We start from the raw sequence: 18,770 nt of genomic DNA, 5'->3' as shown, positions 1-18,770 counted from the left end.
GAGCTTTAGCGATTTGTCCAGGGAACACAGCCAGGGAGTGGCAAAGCTGGGGTTGTGGGGTTGGACTCCAGCAGGCCCAATCCCAAAGCCTGAGCTTCGGCCACTGTGCCCTGCTGCTTTCAGGAGGGAGAAGGAAGTGTATAGATGGGCCAAGGTCCTGCCCAGCCTGGTTGCTCCTGCCAGATACCATGTGTAGGCCAGCCCTTCAGCCTCCACCACAGGGCCCTGTTCCCCATCCCAGCATCTCCCACCCCTACCCAACAGGAGCACCCAGGCTCACCGTGCTCCAGCAGCTGTACAGGCTCAGAAGGGGGCGAGGGCTTGCTGCTGCTCTTGACAGTGGTGCTGAGGACCCGGAAGATGTGCTGGACCCCCTTACGCAGCCCCGTGGCTGCCCACCCTGGCTCCCGCAGGCCTGTGACCAGTGCCGTCCACTGGTCCGAGCCCAGCACCTGGTGCTGCACTGTGTACGTTAGGGAGTCCGGGTCTGGCGGGAGAGGAGCTACTAGAGGCTGGTGTTACACGAGCAGCACCCCCTCCCCATCCAGCTGGACTGGGACCCTGGAACTCATCATTAGTCTGCTCTGAGGACATGCCTCAGTCCCTGCTGTTGCTTCCTGCCTGTCCCCCCATGTGCTCTTGCCCAGCCACTTCCCTGGAGGTTTAGAGCCAACAAGATACCAGTTACAGGTACAGATGGGGCTGGAATTGAACTCTTAATTCCTTGATACCTGAGGCAGGGAAACTGAGGCAGAGTGGAAGGAGATCCTGGACAAGAGGAGGAGAGGGCATTTGCAAGTCCCGACCCAGGCACCCAGTCCCTCTGAGAATAGGAAGGGAATGTGGCAGTGCCCCGTGCCTCCTCTCCTGACCCAGAGCGAGAGCACGATGCACCGTGGAGAGAAGACGGGCAAAGCTGTTCCTGCCAGCATTCCATCAGCTCCTGCCCCTGCCCATCTGCTTCTGGGGTCTGGCCCCCATGGTGCCCTGCCTGAGCCTGCGCTGTCCACACCCCTTCCCCACCCACGGCCCTGTGCAGCCCTGACCCACCGATGGCCATGTCCAGACTCCTGGGGGGGTTCCATGTGAGTGTGACCATCCTCCCCGTCACAGCCACCACCTGCGGGGCACCATCTGGAGGGCCTGGGACCACATCTGAAAGCCACAGGTCAAATGTCTGCTGGGTCCAAGGGCCCAACAGCCCCACAGGATCACCAAGCCTCAGGGCAGGAGTCTAGGGCCTGGGGTCTCAGCCGCAGGGGCAGGGGCAAGGGCAAGATGGGGGGGTCCCCAGGGGATGGAGGGGAAGGGAGCTGATGTGGAGGCCCCTTTCCCTGAGACCCTAGGTAGTGCCAGAGGCCAGGCTGTGCATGCAGCTGACCACGAGGGTGCCTGCCTCACCTGTGACATACAGGTGGGCATAGCAGGCAGCTTTGCCCAGCTTGTTGGCGATGACACTCTTGTAGACACCAGCGTGCTGAGGCCCCACGGCAGGGAACACCAAGCGATGGACATCCCTGTCTGGTGGGGGAGGGACAGTGACACTGGGCCTGAGCCTGGAGGATACCTTGAGGGGTAGGCCTATGCCATCCCGGGCCTGGTCCCTCATCCCCATCCACTGTAGGGAGGAGGCGAATGGGGAAGGATGGGGCAAGGATGGGGCAGACAGCAGGAAGTGCATCCACAGCAAACTCCGGGTCCCGGCCCGAGCTGGCTTCCAAGTCTACATCTGCCCTGACCCCTCTGGTCTGTTTCTCCAGTGTGTCAGGCCAGGCAACTTATCATCTTTGCTTCCTCCTACACTGGGCACCCTCTAGGGTCCCTGCCCCTGTTGACTGGCCCCTCGTCTCCCCACCTCTGCAGGGTCACAACCTCTATGTCAAAACTCGAACAAGGTTTTGTTCCCAAGGCCCCTCCCCTAAGCCCTTCTTCTCCATCCCCAGGCCACTGCCATTCTGTCTCCAGCGCAGCTGCAGGGAAGCCCTCCAGGAGGGCAGCAAAGCCCTCAACCCGAACTCCCTGCCAGCCACGTCTCTGCTGCTCCTCTGCATCTTGATACTGGCAAACCATCAGGCCCCTGAACGAGCCGCTGAGTTCCATCTCCAGGTCATTGCTCATAACATTCCTCCCTTGTGGAATGCTCTCCTCTTACCTGAGGCTTCCTTGTCCTTCAAGACATAGTTCAAGTGGGTGCAGCCCATGAAGCCCTCCTGCCCCTGGCCTGCTCTCTACCCCTCATCCTCGGACTCCTCCCAGGACCCCAACCCTCTCGCTTGCACATCGATGGGCACTGGCCCACACTGCTTTTCACGGGTGGGGGCTCTTCCTCTTGCATAAGCTGTAGCTCCTGACCTGGCCTGCAAGCTCCTTAAAGACAGGGCTGACTTTGTCAGATCTGCTTGTCCCACCAGACCCAGAACCTCACACACAGTAAGTGCCAAATACATTCTATGATATATTACAAGAGTTGCCTGCTCTGTGCCCAGCCTGTACCAGGTACCTGACATGCTTTCCCCACCTGGAATCCTCACAACAACTCTACAAAATTATCCCCATTTTACCAATGAGGTCGGAGATATTGACTTGGTCAAGGTCACACGGCTAATAAATGAGGGCTTGACCTTGGTTCCATGTGATTCCAAAGCTCTTTCCCTACTCCCTGCTCCCTGGATGATAAGGAAGCTGTCTCTGGCGAGGACACAGAGAGGAGGCCTGCACTGTCCTCCTTTGTGTCAGGGCTGTCCCCAGACACCCCTCCCTTCTCTTTGCAGTTATCTCCGCATAGAACAGTTACCCATTCATTTATCTATGCTGACACTATTTATAAGAGAAGAGAAGCCAAGGGCTGCCAGTGACCCTAGATACAGGCAGAAGCAGAGACGCCAGCTCAGATCCTGAGACAGACACTCACCCAGGACCTCAGAGCAGACTGGGAGACAGGGAGGCCTGCTGCTGAGAATGACAGTCATGGGAGGCTGTGGGCAGGGATGGGAGCAGGGGTGGCATCACTGGAGATGGGCGGGTGGGCAGGGAGAATGTAGCATGGGTGACAGGGACATCCTGGTTAGGAGCTGGGCACCAGGGTCAGACAGTCCTTTCTTGCCTCTGGGCAGCTTCCTGTATCTCTTTAAGCCTCAGTTTCCTCATCTGTAAATGGGGCTAACAGTACCCGCCTTATAGGCCTGTGGCAAGGTAAGATGGTCCTTGTCATACCTTTAGCTCTCAGGGCCTGGCACTTAGAAAGCACTTAATGAAGGTGATCTCTGTCATGTTGCAGCCGTAAGAGGAAACCGTCATGGGTCAAAGAGTGGGCACTGTCTTATGGGAGGTGGGCAGACCTTCTCACACAAGACTCAGATTCCTTCAAGGATGGAACTGAGATGCTCCCATGAGAAAATGTCCCAGGCTTAGAGGACACCAACCCAAATACGTTCCTCTGTGTCTCCCCTGGCCCCTTCTTCTTTATTTGTTATTTGTTAACAACCCTGGGCAGAGCACCCTTTCCATGCCAGACACTGCCCGCACCTGCTTTTTCATTGCAATGTCTCCAGGAAGTACCACCGCTGATGATAATGGCTACTAAAACAGGAACAGTGAGACGTCACACCTCCCGACTGCTTGCCAGGTGTCAGGCCCTGCTCTAGGGCTTATATGTATTAACTGATTTAGTCTCATAACAACCCAATTACAGATGAGAAACTGAGGCACAGAGGGCTTCTGTAACTTGCTCATGGGCCGATGCAGGTTAGCAGCAGGCTGTACTACCTGCCCAGTCAGTGCTAACAGGCACCGAGGGGTGACTCAGCAGATGAGTGTGTGCTATGCGGGCTTGCAGGGGAGGCAATGACCTCACAGTCCCTCTGGGTTCCCTTCCCCCAGGTGCCCTGTCCCTGGTCAGGCTACAGAGGGAAGGCCTGGGGAAAGCTGGGGAGAGGGGCAGGGCATTGCAAACCAAGAGGATGCTGCAGGGGACACTCCCAGGGTCCTTCCCAGACACGTACACTGTGTCATGCGCCGGTCGTCGCTGCTCTGGATGCGGTGGCCATTGTGGAACCAGCTGATGGTGGGGTAGGGCAGGCCGGTCACCTGGCACTCTAGCATGGCCTCCTTGGCCAGTCCCACCTCCAGGTCCTGCAGTGGCCGCAGGAAGTCGGGAATGGACAGCCGCTCCAGCTCACCCTGCTCTGGCTCCTCGGGAATGGATGGCATCTTCTCCAGCTTCGAGCTGCAAGACCATACGGCTGCCCAGAGGCCCAGGGCCATGCCTCCCACCCCAGGGCTGGGCTGGCCCCTCACAGGCAGCCCCGGCATCATGTGGGGCCCCGGTGGTACCTGGGGCCTGAGGCGGCTGTCCGGGGCTCTTCTACATACAGCTGGGCTGAGCAGTGGGCCTGGCCATGGGTGTTAACGGCACTGACCGCATAGAGCCCCTCGTCCTCGCTGCCCACATGGGCAATGTGGAGTGAGTGCAGACCTCCATCCTGCCGTAGCCGCAAGTTCTCACTCTCCTCCATGGGGCGGCCTGCAGGAGGGAGGGGTGGGAATGCGGAGCAGGCACAGTGACAGGCCCTGCCCTCTGGGTGTACCCCATCCCCGCCTGGGCCCTTGGGGGGCCCTCAACACCTGCAGCATAGGGGCCGTACCAAAATGAGTCCAGGTAACAACAGGGGGTGGGGTGCCGCTGATCTTGCAGTCGAAGCGGGCAGCTCGGCCCTCCAACACCTCCACATCTTCCAGCAGCCGTGTGAACAGGGGTGCCAATGAGGGCCGCACGGTCAGCCGGGCACTGCAGGTCAGCTCATCTGGGGGTCAGGGGGCAGCTCAAAGAGGGCAGGCCAAGGAGGCCCAGGCATCCCAACCCGCCACTCCTGACCTAAGGCTGAAGCTAGAGCCTGGGCAGAGCCCAGCAAAGGCTCTGGGTACCCAGGGGAGGCAGTAGGCACAGATCCAGAGACCAGACCTTCTCGAGAGGGTGGAAGTCAGCAAGGGTGGGCTCAGGCTGCCATGTGGGCTGGGGACTCCATAGGAGCCCAGGGCCTGGCCCCAGCTCTCTCCTCTTCCCCTCACCCTGCCCACCCTGGATGAAGCCCAGCCCAGCTCTGACAGGGTCCTAGAAGCCCAGCCCAGCCCTCCTCCATCTCCATCTCAGAATTCTCCTCCGTGCCGGGATCATGCCCATGCTCCTAGCCACCTGCCCCAGACCCAGAGCAGATGCCCCTTGGCCCCACTCTACCAAACTCCAAAGAAGCTTCTGGAAGAGATAAGGGTCCCTTATGCTGACCCGATGCACCCTCCTGCTTCGAAAGCCCCTCCAGCTTCTGCTTAGGTCTTCATCATCCACAACGTGGCGAGGCAGGTACCATCATCTCTGCCCTTCCATGAGGGCAGGCCCAGGTCAGAGATAGCATCAGTGGTAACAATGGCTGGCATTTATTAAGCAGGTGTGCCATTTGAAACCCATTTCTGGAATGGTCGGTGCCCAACCCTCTCCTGGAAAGGCCCTTTGACAGGCCCTGTGCTTCGTTCTTTACATACACTATCTCATTAATCCTACCAATCCTTCTACAAAGGAGGCATGATCACCATCCCTGTTCTACAGATGAACAGGCTAAAGCTCAGAGAGATGAAGTGACTTGTTCAAAGTTATGTGGCTGGTGACTTGCAGGGCAGGCGTTGGAACCCACATTCACCTCAGCAGACACATTCCCTCCTAGGAACAGTTAACCGTGTTGCGGCCTTTCCTTTGTGCTACGCACTATTCTAAGTGCTCATTTTACTGAGGCCAGGGCACTGTACTAGCTCCCACCCCCCACACTTCCCCTAGGGGTTGGAGCTCTGTTTCCCGGGCATCTTATTCTGCACCTCCAGTCCCCTCCCTCCATCTCTTGGGCACCCACGGCAGCCCTAAGGCCTGAGTGGGGAGTTACCTTTGGCTGTGCTGAGCTTGCAGGTGTAGACGCCACTGTCGTCCTCATGTACAGATGTAAGCAGCAGCTTGCATTTGCGGCCATCGAAATGCATCTTGCATTTGAGCAGTGCAGGCTGCAGCAGGCGGCCACGGCACAGCCAATCCACCTCCACATCAGTGGGCCCCGCCACCAGGCACTCAAACAGCGCCATCTCCCCGGCCCCCACGTCCACGTCCTGCAGGGGGGCCAGCACGGCCAGGGACCGGCTTTCAGGGTGTGCTGAGGGGAAAGCAGCCACGGGGGCCACGCACAGAGCAGAGACACACAGGGTGAGGGAGACACACATACGCACGCACAGAGAGACAGACAGACACAGAGAGAGAGATGCATTTTGTTCTCTGGAGATGGGGAAAGCCCACCCACCTGGCCAGGACAGCAAGGCATGCCCAGACCTGGCTTCAAGATGTCAATCCAAGCTAGGCCAGGGAGGGTAACTCATGGAGGCAAGAGGGAACTGAGGGAGGGGAAACCGAGAGGGCCACGTGGTGGCAGAGACAGCGGCGGGGAAAAAAAAAAACACAACACACCAGCTGGGTACAAACTGGACTTTATTTGTGTTAAGAAATAGGTGTTTCCAAATCTCTCCACACTCACTACAGTGGCCCCTTGCCCCTGCTCCTGCACCAAACCTGGTTAACTCCCTCATTCCCAGACAGAGCATCCCCAGCCCTGACAGGGAAGGAGGGAGCCCCAAATGGTCCCTCAACCTGCCAGGGCCAGGGCTCAGCCAGGCTGTTCATCAGCACAGAGCCTGGGGCCTCTGGCTTTTGGTCTTTTGTGGAATAGAAAGTGTTGTGCCATTTGAAACCCATTTCTAGAATGGTCAGTGTCCTAATCCCTCCTGGTAAGGCCCTTGTCAACAGCCCCTGCTCCTTGGGCCCCTCCACGCCATGCCCTAATCTCTCCCATTCTGTCTCACCCCACCTCAGCTCAGAGGCATCCTTCCCTGACTGTCACAGACACACAGACAGACAAACAGATAGACAGGCCTGTAGCAGCAGTAGCACATGCACTCGCCCGGTGCTCCCCTTCAGGGAGAGACTCAGGGGGATGATACCCCTCATAGCCGCCCCTTCCCAGCACTCAGTCCATCTGTGGGCCTCCTGGCCTGCACAGCCATGTGTCCACTTGGGGAGGGAGGATCCACAGGGGCCCATGGGCTATCCCCCTGGGGGCTGCATGGGGTGGGGAGGGGAGGCTGGGACGGGTCCGGGCCGGCGGGCCTGGGTCTGTGGGCAGGAGGCAGTGAAACACAGCGAGGTCCGAGAGGTGCCTGAGACAGGGGCGCGGCTCGGAGGGTAGCGGGGGGAGCGCAGGTGGCCCCCTGAGCTCACTCGCCTGTGTACAGACAAAAACCTCAGTCAGCAAGCGGCAGGTTAGTGCAGCATACGCGCACGCGCACACACACACACGCATGCACGCACACATGCACGCACACGCACACGCACACACCTATGCACACACACATGCATACGCACACATGCACACACACGCATGTATGCACATGCACACGCACACATGCACGCACAGTCACGCAGACCTGGCTAGGGCCCTTCTGCATAGAGGGCTGCCTCTCACACTGCCAGGGCAGCACTGCCACTCTTGGTTCCCCCAAGGTCAGCTCTGGGCTGGGAGGGCCCGGCAGCTAGTCAGAGACTGGTTCCTCAGGGTTCCTGGGCAGGCAGAGACCCCGGGCAACCAGGCATTCATGGGATCAGGAGCATCCCGAAGCCTGGGGGTGTTGGAAGGAATCCCCAAGAGAAAGAAGCACCGAGACATGGGTTAATACAGAGAAGCGAGGCAGAGCCAGGCCCTGGAGAGGAAGCAGGCCGAGGAGGAAGGCTGAAGAATCTGGAGACCAAGGAAGTGGCAACTACAGGAACGGCGGGCACAGAGGAGGGGAACTGAGGCAAGGGGGCCAGCAGAGGGACCACGACTGTCAGGGTCCGAGCTCTGAGTCTTGGGGAAGGTCAGGGGCTGGGGGCTGAGTGAGAATCGAGGAGAGGAAGCAAGACGCCATTGAGGCAAAGGGTGAGGTGGAAGGCAAGACAAATGGCTGTGGCCTTCCAGGAGGAAAACCCATGGCCCTCGAGGGCCCCCTAGCCAGGGCCTGTCATTCCTGCTGCCTGAGACAGCCCCTTCACATAATGCCCCAGGCTCTGGGGGCCTAGGCCTCTTCACACGTCACAGCTGTGCTCACCCTGGCACCCTAGGGTCCCTGTGATGCTCCAAGCCTAAGCCACCCCAAGGGCCCCTCCGAACGGGTCCAGCCACCAGACTCTCCCCACCGCTACCTCACAGTAACTTCTGCACAGCAATGGGATGGGAGGGTGGGCAAAGGGGTGAGAGGAGAGGGGGAGGGGGATGAGGGAGGGTCCTGGGCAGAGCAGGGTGACAAAGGCTCAGAAGAGTGTAGAGAGCGCTTGGCCAGTGGCAGGTGCAGGGTCTCTGGCTGCCACCAGGGCTCCGTGATGGAGCAACAGGGAAGGTGGTGTTGTGTAGTAAGCTGAGCACAAAATAATGTGCTGTGCAGCTTTGGGCAGGTCACTTCCTGTCTCTGGGCTTTGGTTCACTCAACAATAATATAAGCAGCTGGACTAGGGGACTGGTGGCATCCTCTAACTGAGGCTGCGTGAGAGCGGACCGTGGGGGCAGGAAGGGACCAGGGCCAGGTGGGCTTTCATGGAGAAATAAGGTACTCACCTCGGACCTCCAAGCGGGCCTCACATTGCCGAGCGCCATACTCATTGACCGCTTTGCAAGTGTAGAAGCCAGCATCGCCACGTTCTGCAGCCAGGATCCGCAGCCGGCACAGCCCACCCTCAGCCTCCTCCGCAAAGCGTCGCTGGTCTGGGCGCACGGGCTGGCGGTTTCTCAGCCTGTCAGAGGGGCGAGAACTCAGTCCCAGGACCCAGGGGCCTGATGTGCGTGCACAGGAACTGGGGCTGCAGCACTGTGTAGGCCTCTCCTTCCCTGTGCAGTTTGCCCAGTCCCCAGATCTGTCCCACCGAACGTAGGCATCCCTGGTTTCCAGGGCTAGGTTTTAACCCCCCCTCTGCCATCCCACCCACCTCTAGGAGCTTCCAGGTCACTTCTAACTGCCTGGAGCTCTCCCTTCTCAGAACCCTGCTGCACTCAAGAGTGGAGCCGTGCTATTTAGCTCTTTTTTCTTTTCTTTCTTTCTTTTTTTAAACAGGGTTTTGCTCTGTCACCCAGGCTGGAGTACAGTGGCACGATCACAGCTCACTGCAACTTCTACCTCCCCAGGTTCAAGCGATTCCCCCACCTCAGCCTCCTGAGTAGCTGGGACTACAGGCACCACCACCATGCCCCCCTAATTTTTGTATTTTTTGTAGATACAGGGTTTCATCATGTTGCCCACACTGGTCTTGAACTCCTGGGCTCAAATGATCCTCCTCTCTTGACTTCCCAAAGTGCTGGGATTACAGGCATTGAGCCCTTATGCCTGGCCCTATTTAGCTCTTAATAATTCTTAAACTTCCCCATTTCTTATTTTTATTTATTTATAATGGATAGATAGCTTTCCCACTTCCCAAAAGGGATATGAAAAAACTTACAATGTTTAAAAAAAAAAACAAAACAAAACAGTGGGGTCTGGGCACGGTGGCTCATGCCTGTAATCCCAGCACTTTGGGAGGCCAAGGTGGGTGGATCACCTGAGGTCAGGAGTTAGAGACCAGCCTGACCAGAAACCTTGCCTCTACAAAAAATACAAAATTAGCTGGGTGTGGTGGCACCCAGCTACTCAGGAGGCTGAAACAGGAGAATCCCTTGAACCCAGGAGGTGGAGGTTGCATTGAGCCCAGATCACGCCACTGCACTCCAGCCTGGGCAACAAGAGTGAAACTCCATCTTAAAAAAAACAAAAAAACAAAAAAAAAACTCACAGTGGGGACCAGACAATCAATTAAAAATGAAAAACAGAACTCAAACCAATAAAAAATTAGTAAACTGAAGAATCCATGTTCCAGGCACCTGGGATGAGCAAGGCCCCTCTGCTTAGATCTACATTGAACTCTGGGCTGCTGGCAGCTCAGCAACAAATTATTGTGTGCTTTTTCTTTTTTTTTTTCAGCAACAGGATCTCGCTATATTGTCCAGGCTGGAATGCAATGGCATGATCATAGCTCACTGCAACCTCAAACTCCTGGGCTCCAGTGATCCTCCTCACCCTCACAAGTAGCTGGGTCTACAGGCATGTACTACCATATCCAGCTAATTTTTAAACAATTTTTTGTAGAGACAGTCTCACTATGTTGCCCAGGCTGGTCTTGAACTCCTTGGCTCAAGCAATCCTCCTTCCTTAGCCTCTGAAATGTCTTGCTTCTTGCCAATTTGGGGAGGAGGGTGTTTTTGTTTTTGAGACAGGGTCTCACTCTGTCACCCAGGCTTGAGTGCAGTGATGTGATCTCAGCTCACTACAGCTTCCACCTCCCAGGGTCAAGTGATCCTCTCGCCTCAGCCTCCCAAGTAGCTGGGATTACAGCCATGCACCACCACATTTGGCTAATTTTTTTGTATTTTTAGTAGAAACAGGGTTTCGCCATGTTGGCCAGGCTGGTCTCAAACTCCTGGCCTCAAGTGATCCACTCGCCTTACCTCTCAAAATGCTGGGATTATAGACTTCAGCCACCATGCCCAGTCATTTATCCCAAATGGACAGACATGAGACCCAAACCCCTCCCCAGAAGGGGAAGCCCTAAATAAGCCTGGAACGTGGGGCAAGGGACAGGGTGCCGGGGGGAGTACACTGCTGTCCCTAAGATGAGGCCCCCGAGGCAGATTATGGGGAAGCCCACCAAGGTTCCATCTTCTTCCACCCAAAGCCAGACCTCCCAGAGCCAAGCCTAGCATAGAGTCGCTGGTGGGTGGTGGGAAGTGCGGCTACTCACCAAGAGACCACAGGCTTGGGTTCCCCCTGCACACGGATGCTCATGATGACATCTTGGCCTTCTCTTACTGACTGGTCCATAAGTGAGACCTGAAGCGGGTACCCCAAAGTGTCAGGGAGAGACAGTCAGGGCAGAGCCTTGGGTCCTGGGGGCTGTGGAATCTGAGACGGAGGCCTCTTCCACAGCCAGACTGAGACTGGCTCTGGGTAAGAGCGTTTAAATGAGAGCCAAGTTCCAGGTCTTGGTGCCTAAGCATGGCCCCAAGAACAAGGGGTCACCCAAAGGATCGGGGACACACAGGAGGCTGGGCCCCAGCCTCAGGGGTCTGACCTTGAAGGTGGGGGGTGCCTTGGAGCCAGTGTCAGAAGAACGGCGGTTCTGGCTGGGACTGGTCTTCATGGTGGGGGCTCGAGGCCAGGTCTCCCCAGGCTCTGGAAACTCCTCTGGAGGGCTCAGGTACTCCTCGTCGGAGGTGATGGGGCTGCTGAAAGGGGATGCAGATCCACCTGGAGAGAGACAAAGATAGCTGCCAGGGAGGAAGGCTCGCAGAGAGCCTGGGAGAGCTGGCTGGAATGTCGCCCAGAGACCAGGAGTTGCGGCAGCTCCCCACAGGCCAGCCCTGCCCGGACTTCACTCCCAGGCTCCTGTGACCTCGCCCAGCTGCTTCCCTTCCCTGAGCCCCTGGAACCTTGTTTGCCACTGGCTCTGCCAACACTGACCCTGCTGATCCTCCCGGGAGGGGACACTATAGGGAAAGGCCTGGGACAATGGGTTCGGGCAGCAGAGGGGCCACTCCTGAGCCTGGCGGGAGAATTCCACTGGAGCAGGGAACCCACATTCCTGACATGGACTAGTGGCCTAAACTACCAACTGCAGGCTCTGAAAGCAGGGGGTGCAGGTCTATGGAACCCTGGAGCAGCATGGCTAGGATGCCCATTTCTTGGGCAAGCTGGGCCTGGTGCAGAGGAACACACACCACAGACAAGACACACCCTGACCTCGGTCCAGGGCCAATGAGGTGGCACCATCTAGCCTGCCCCTCCCCCTTTCCCTGCTCAGCTTCCTGCCGTGCAAACCCCGGGGGCACCTATTGGCCACAGCCCTACAGCCTGCACCCCCAAACGCTCGAGGGATATAAAAACAGAGCTGGAGTCATCCACAGAAAAGGGCAGCTCAGCCTGGGGAAGAGGAGGGGGGCACCAGAGTCAGCCTTGTGGGAGGGGTGTCCCCAGGGCCCTGACGCCCTCCCCTGCAACTGGCCAGGGGCCCAGTCTCGCTGAACTGGCTCCTATCCGACTGCCAAATACAGACATGAAACTGCCACAGCCCCCTGGCTTCTCCCCCAGGTCCCCCCACCCCAAGCCCTCAGCAGGGCTGTACCCCAACTCACCCCGAGGCTCTGCACACAGACGCCCAGCCTGTGCCTGTCCTGAAGGCTCTGCCCTGGCACCAGGCCCTTCTGCTGCCTGCCCACTGCCCACCCCAGCCTGTCTCTCCAGGGAGCAGGAGCCCAGCCTGTCCAGCCTGCCCAGCCCCACTCACTCGGCTGACCCAGCTGAGGCCCTACACGGAGAAGGCCCTGGGGGAGGGGAAGGCGCCTGAGGAGGGGAAGGAGGAGGTTGGGTGGCAGGCCGGCAGGCAGCTGGCTGGGAAGCTGGTGCCTGCCGAGACCACAAGCAGCCTGGGCCCTGGTGTGGAGGGGGAGGAGAGGGGAGAGGGGAGGGCGGAGTGTGGCCGTCTGGATTTAGCCACTCTGCTCACTCCCAGGCCCTGGGATCTGTCTTTCCTCTCCTTACAGCTTCGGACCCTGACAAGAGCAAAGCCCGCTCTGCAGCGCCTTGACTCAAGGTGTGGAGCCTCCGTCCCCGAGCAAGACAGGGGAGGGGTGGCACTGCAATGTGCCAATCGAGACGCTTGCCCTGATCCATTTGTTCTGACACATCCACCAAAGGAGGTGCCTGTGGGAAATGTTCCCTGTGTTGCCCCTTGCTCTGATGGAACCACCAAGATTCCTGATGTGGGAATGTGCTAACGAGTCTCAAATACTGCAGAGCCAGGGCATACCTGTTTTCTTTGGCCCCGAAAATCAGAAAACTGTCAAGACCTTTGCCCTCCTTCCCAGAGGTGGCGGAAGAATCTGAGGGGGCCCAGAATCCCACCTCTGCCCCTTCATCCCTGCCATGGAAGCTCTGGCCAGCAGCCACCCCAGGGCACTAAGCCCACATCCAGCCTTCCTACCCATTCCCCTGGGCACCTGTTGGCAACTTGCCCACCACCCATCAGCCCCGCTAGGGAGGACAGCGGGGGCTGCCTCCCCCAAATGGCCCCTCGTCATCAGCACCCATTTGTATCTGGGTTGGGGAAGGGGCTTGGACACGGAGCCTGAGAGAAAGGGGCTGTTGAGGAGGGGTCACATGTCCTTCTCCCTCTTCCTATCACCTCACCCCCCGCAGGGACACATTCCCAAGCCATGACCTGTGTTTCCCAGCATGGCCAGTGAGGAAGGAGGGCTGGGGGCTGGGCAGAGGAGGGGTCCATTGTTCAGGGGGGCTGTCTTGAGATAGGGTTGGGGAGGGAAGTCAGAATGGCATTTGGTGCTTAAGGCAGCTGATGGCTGAGATCACAGGCAAGGCCCCGCAGGTGGGCGGTCCTACCCCTCTGTGGAGCCTGGAGTCCTGCCCCAGGGTCGCCTCCAGGCTGGACAGTACTGAGGAGGCTCACAGGCCCAGGGACCAGGGGCGGAAGCAGAGCTGAAGACCAGATGGTCAAGGTTTGCAGGGAGCCTCAGAGACCCCTGGTGGTGGCCAGGGGAACATCCTGCTGGAGGGCATCCAGTCACCAAGCGAGCTCCTATCCTCAAGCCCCTTGGAGAGAGAGACTGTCAGAGCAGCCCAGGCCTCTTCCAGACAAGGCAGTAGCCCCTGCCCCTCCACACCTCCAAAAGTGAGTGACCAAGGAGGCTGATCAAGGATTCCTTGGCCGGGCGCGGTGGCTCAAGCCTGTAATCCCAGCACTTTGGGAGGCCGAGATGGGCGGATCACGAGGTCAGGAGATCGAGACCATCCTGGCTAACACGGTGAAACCCCATCTCTACTAAAAAATACAAAAAACTAGCCGGGCGAGGTGGCCGGCGCCTGTAGTCCCAGCTACTTGGGAGGCTGAGGCAGGAGAATGGCCTAAACCCGGGAGGCGGAGCTTGCAGTGAGCTGAGATCCGGCCACTGCACCCCAGCCTGGGTGACAGAGCAAGACTCTGTCTCAAAAAAAAAAAAAAAAAGGATTCCTGAGGCTCCACACCAGAATCCGGTGCCACCTAGTTTTTTCCCTGGCCCCATAGCTAAAACCATCTTTGGAACCAGTCCCTGACATCCCAGCCCTGCTCCACCCACAAACCCAACTCTCACTGTGGGAAATACAGTTATATCAGCCAGGAAGGAGGGGGCAGGTGCCCCCCTAAACCTAAGAGGCACATACACTCAATGGCCCTGAACAACCTGCCACGGAAGTACCGCCCCTTCACCCTGGCTCCCAGTCCCCCACGCTGACCCAATGCTCATGTCTGCCCTTCCAACATCACTCTCAGCTCAAACTCATTTGATGAAAATACTGGCGTTAGGAAGCACACAGGGAACTCCCTCTCCTCAGACCAGCACATCCACCGGCCCCAACTGTTTCAGTGTCCCCTGATGTGTTCTCACAATAGACAGAGTTGCAGCCACTACTGCGACTATCTAGTACATAAAAGGTGTCACACACGGCCCTTTGCTTCAGGGCTTCTCAGAATGATACTTGACCTACTCACATCAGGACCACCTCGGGTTCATTTAAAATATAGATTCTTCAACCTTACTCCAGCCTGCAGAATTAGATTTTCTGAAATGAGATGTCAGGAAACTGCATTTTAAAAAGCACCCCAGGTGACTCTTAGGTACATGAAACCTTAGGGACCACTGCTGACCTACATGGGAGGAGGACAGCCCTAAGAGGTGCCATCACTGAGCCCCTCATCACTGGGCCATTCAACCTCAGAGCAGGGCTTTGAACCTAGGAGGTTTGGCTCCACAGCCTGTGTGCTTCCCATGGCATGGCCTGGCCTTCCATCTTGGGCACAATCTCTAACTCTATGGCAGTGGTTTTCAAAGTTTTCTGTTTATCAGAATCACCTGGAGGGCTCCTTAGACCACAGAGTGCTGGGCTCCACCCATGGAATTACTGATTCAGTAGGTGGGGGCTGAGGCCAATAACCTGGCATTTCTTAGGAGTGCAAAACGCTTATTGGAAAAAAAAAAAAAAAGAATCTGCATTTCTAACACAAACTCAGGTGAGGCTGATGTTGCTGGTCTGGGGGCCTCACTCTGAGGACCACTGCTCCATGGTCTTTTTCCCAAGCTCGCCTCATAGGCAGAGCCTCATGACCCTTGTGGCTGGGTGTCATGTCCAGCCTCACCTCTGTGAGTCACCCACGTTGTTCAAGGCCTTGAAAAGTCATGGGGGTCTCTGCCTACTCACTGCCACCTCACATGCAGCTCTGCAGTCCACACAGCCCAGCCCCTAACTGTTCAGAAGGGCCCCCAGGCCCAGCTGCCAGTGCTAAGGAGTGGCAAAGACACAGTCATGTCCTCAGGAGCCTTCCGGGTGGTGGAGAAGACAAGCCAGATACACATGCAACTATAAGAGCAAGCAGGAAGTATCAGGTAGCAAGAGAGCAGCAGGTAAGGGGCGTGGGAGTACAGAAGGCAGGAGATGACTTTTGGCTCAGGGAAGAGAGAACTGAAGGAAGAGGCAGTATTGAAATTGCAGTTTGCAGGAAAAAGGGAAAAATATTACAGGCAGAGGAAAGTGCATGCAGAAAAGTTTGAAGCAAAAGGCATGTGTGCAGAGGACTATAGCTCAACTGTCTGTCTATAAATTGGGTAAAGAAGTAAGGAGTGGGGCATCCACTGTTCAAGCACGTGCCTCCTACTGCCACCCAAGGGCCAGCCTCAGGCCTCTGCCTCCTTTTGCCCTATGGGTGCAGATAGTAGAGGCCACCCGAAGGTGTGCAGCCTTTACTCTGCAGGCAAGGTGGACTCCTTACAATTCTTTTTTGGTTTGTTTTTGTTTCTGTTTTTTGTTTTGAGACAGTCTCACTCTGTCGTCCAGGCTAGAGTGCACTGGCATAATCTCAGCTCACTGCAAACTCCACCTCTGAAGTTCAAGCGATTCTCCTGCCTCAGCCTCCCTCAGTAGCTGGGATTACAGGCTCCCACCACCACACCTGGCTAATTTTTGTATTCTTAGTAGAGACAGGGTTTTGTTATGTTGGCCAGACTTGTCTCAAACTCCTGGCCTCAAGTGATCCACCTGCCTTGGCATCCCAAAGTGCTAGGATTACAGGTGTGAGCCATGGACCCAGTCCATAAACAGTTTTTCTCCTTATGATTCTTGAGGAACGGAGTGATAGGCTGCAGGATAGCCAGCATTTGCCTGTGGCTTAACCCTTCCCAGCTGGCCCTCCACATGCGCTGTTTCAGTAGGTCCTCCACAGGCAGTTCTTGAAACGTCTGCTGTGGTAACCCCACTGTGGAAAAGTCAGGGAAAGGCAGGACATGGCTGGCCAGGAGGTGGGCATTTCCACAGGGTGCTGACATAAATATTTCCTCTTGGACTGAGAATGTTTCAGTCTTAGTTCAAAATGTACAAGCTGCCAGATCATTTCACATGGTCAGCCTGACCTAGCCCCAGAAGTGAAGTGATTAATTTTTCTTTTTCTTTTTTTGTTTTTGTTTTTGAGACAGAGTTTTGCACTGTTGCCCAGGCTGGAGTGCAATGGCGCGATCTTGGCTCACTGCGACCTCCACCTCCTGGGTTCAAGGGATTCTCTTGTCTCAGCCTCCCGAGTAGCTGGAATTACAGGCGCCTGCCACCACATCCAGCTAATTTTTTGTATTTTTTGTAGAGATAGGGTTTCACTATGTTGGTCAGGCTGGTCTTGTACTCCTGACCTCGAGATCCACCCGGCTTGGCCTCCCAAAGTGCTGGGATTACAGGCGTGAGCCACTGCGCCCGGTCATGATTAATTTCTTACATATGATTATGTTAGTTTGCTCCAGGTGAGAAAAAGTGGCTGCAACAACAGTAAATGAGCTCTCCATACTTCTGACAGGCTGTGAGTGATGGCCTCCATTCTAGGTACCAGCCTCGGGGCAGCCACCTGTCAGGCAGACCTATTTCTGGCAGACAGGAGGGTGGAGGAAGGGCTGAGTCTGGGCAAGGGGACCACACCACAGTGCTTTGTCAGGTGTTGTCCAAACCCCCATCAAGGACTGACGATGGGGGCCATGTGGCATCCTCCCCATTGGCAGCCACCGCCATCACAAGGGAGAATCTGTAACTATGCCACAGGTGGCCAGAGACCAGGGATAAGAGAAGACAGGGACTGACATGGATGCCAAGGTTTTCTTCCTTGTTTTTGTTTTCATGGCCCCCAATAAACAACCTATTTTCTGCTGTGGTCATGTTGATTCTATGAGTGGGACCGGAATGTGCTTTGATGAGCTATATCCCCTGTCCCAAATGTCCTGAGTCAACTCGCCCTCCTCATAGACCCTCAGGAATCTCACCGAGTAGGTAGCCTGACTGGTATGAAGATCCTCACTTTGCCGCCAAGCAAACCATGACAAGCTAAGGTACAATGAAGAAGCCAAGGTCTTGGCTGGAAAATGCTAGAATCTTGGGCTCAAATATAGGAGACCTGTAGTTGAGGGCAGGACTGGAGGTGGCAGGATGAGGCCCAGGCCCATGGGGCCTCCCATATTCCCGCTTCCTCCTGCCCAGCACCCAGAGGACCTCCTCTCAGGGCGCATAGTGGGGAAGCTGGGTGTGCTCACATCAGGCATGCAAGGAAACAGAAGGACCACAGCTGTGCCAGAGATGGGGAGTCAACAGAGGAAGGAGAGAAAGCCCCCAGTCTGACCCACCCACAGAGGGCATCACCAGTGCCCTCCCAGTGAGCTCATGAGCTCAGTTCCACCTCAACCTCAAACTTCTTCAGAGCAACAGGAAAGGGGGTGGGATAGCGTCATGGTTAGGAATGCAGGCTTGAGAGACTGAGACAGTGCTTCAAATCATAGCTCCAGCCTCTAGCTGGCCCTAAGCTCCTACAGCTGACCATCCCAAGAAGGCAGCCACTAGCCACCTGAGACTATTTAAATGCAGTTATTAAAATGAAATTAAATTTAAAATGCAGTTCCTCAGTCACCGCAGCTGCATTTCAAGTGCTCACTAACCACGTGTGGCTAGGGTTACCATACTGGACCATGCACATATAGAGCATCTCCATCACCACAGAAATGTCTATTGATCAATGCTGCTCCAGACAAAACTGCTGGGATTACAGGTGTCAGCCACTGTGTCCAGATAGCAATTTGCTAAAGTTTTCCAAGTCTCAGTTTCCTCATCCGTAATGTGGGCATAATAATAGAACCTACCTCATAAGGCTGGATTAAACAAAATAATCCAATCAACACAGGGCCTGGTATATACGAAGCACTCAGTAAGTGCTAACTGGTCATGTATTATTTATTTATTTATTTACTTATTTATTTATTATTTTTTTGAGACAGAGTCTCACTTTATCACCCAGGCTGGAGTGCAGTGGCACAATCTTGGCTTATTGCAACCTCCGCCTCCCGGGTTCAAGTGACTTTCCTGTTTCAGCCCCCAGAGTAGCTGGGATTATAGGCGTATGCCATCACACCTGGCTAATTTTTGTATTTTTAGCAGAGATGAGGTTTTGCCGTGTTGGCCAGGCTGGTCTCGAACTCCTGACCTCAGGTATCCACCCGCCTCAGCCTCCCAAAATGCTGGGATTACAGGTGTGAGCCACCGCACCCGGCCTGGCCATGTAC

The 18,770-nt window shown here is 56.2% G+C and overlaps 1 protein-coding gene across 6 annotated transcripts in view; it reads right to left on the bottom strand.

The window, feature by feature from the left end:
* Window positions 1-18,770, bottom strand: part of SPEG (SPEG complex locus) — a 63,749-nt gene that overhangs the window by 25,253 nt on the left and 19,726 nt on the right. For 2 of the 6 annotated variants that reach the window (XM_025405149.1, XM_025405148.1), the window contains 10 exons: window positions 11,213-11,388; window positions 10,883-10,971; window positions 8,673-8,848; window positions 5,928-6,188; window positions 4,644-4,802; window positions 4,333-4,522; window positions 4,002-4,225; window positions 1,402-1,521; window positions 1,051-1,155; window positions 281-487 (listed from right to left, as the gene is read on the bottom strand). In XM_025405149.1, the coding sequence (XP_025260934.1) occupies window positions 281-487; window positions 1,051-1,155; window positions 1,402-1,521; window positions 4,002-4,225; window positions 4,333-4,522; window positions 4,644-4,802; window positions 5,928-6,188; window positions 8,673-8,848; window positions 10,883-10,971; window positions 11,213-11,388 (1,707 nt within the window). Of the gene's footprint in view, window positions 1-280; window positions 488-1,050; window positions 1,156-1,401; window positions 1,522-4,001; window positions 4,226-4,332; window positions 4,523-4,643; window positions 4,803-5,927; window positions 6,189-6,502; window positions 7,308-8,626; window positions 8,849-10,882; window positions 10,972-11,212; window positions 11,389-11,969; window positions 12,043-12,272; window positions 12,963-18,770 lie in introns of those variants that run through there. The other 4 variants (XM_025405153.1, XM_025405154.1, XM_025405151.1 and 1 more) reach the window with 4 other exon arrangements.

Source organism: Theropithecus gelada, chromosome 12, assembly GCF_003255815.1.
Source record: "Theropithecus gelada isolate Dixy chromosome 12, Tgel_1.0, whole genome shotgun sequence".
Taxonomy (NCBI): Eukaryota; Metazoa; Chordata; class Mammalia; order Primates; family Cercopithecidae; genus Theropithecus; species Theropithecus gelada.
Note: the sequence above shows the minus strand (reverse complement) of the source record. Positions and strands in the feature narration are given on the sequence as shown.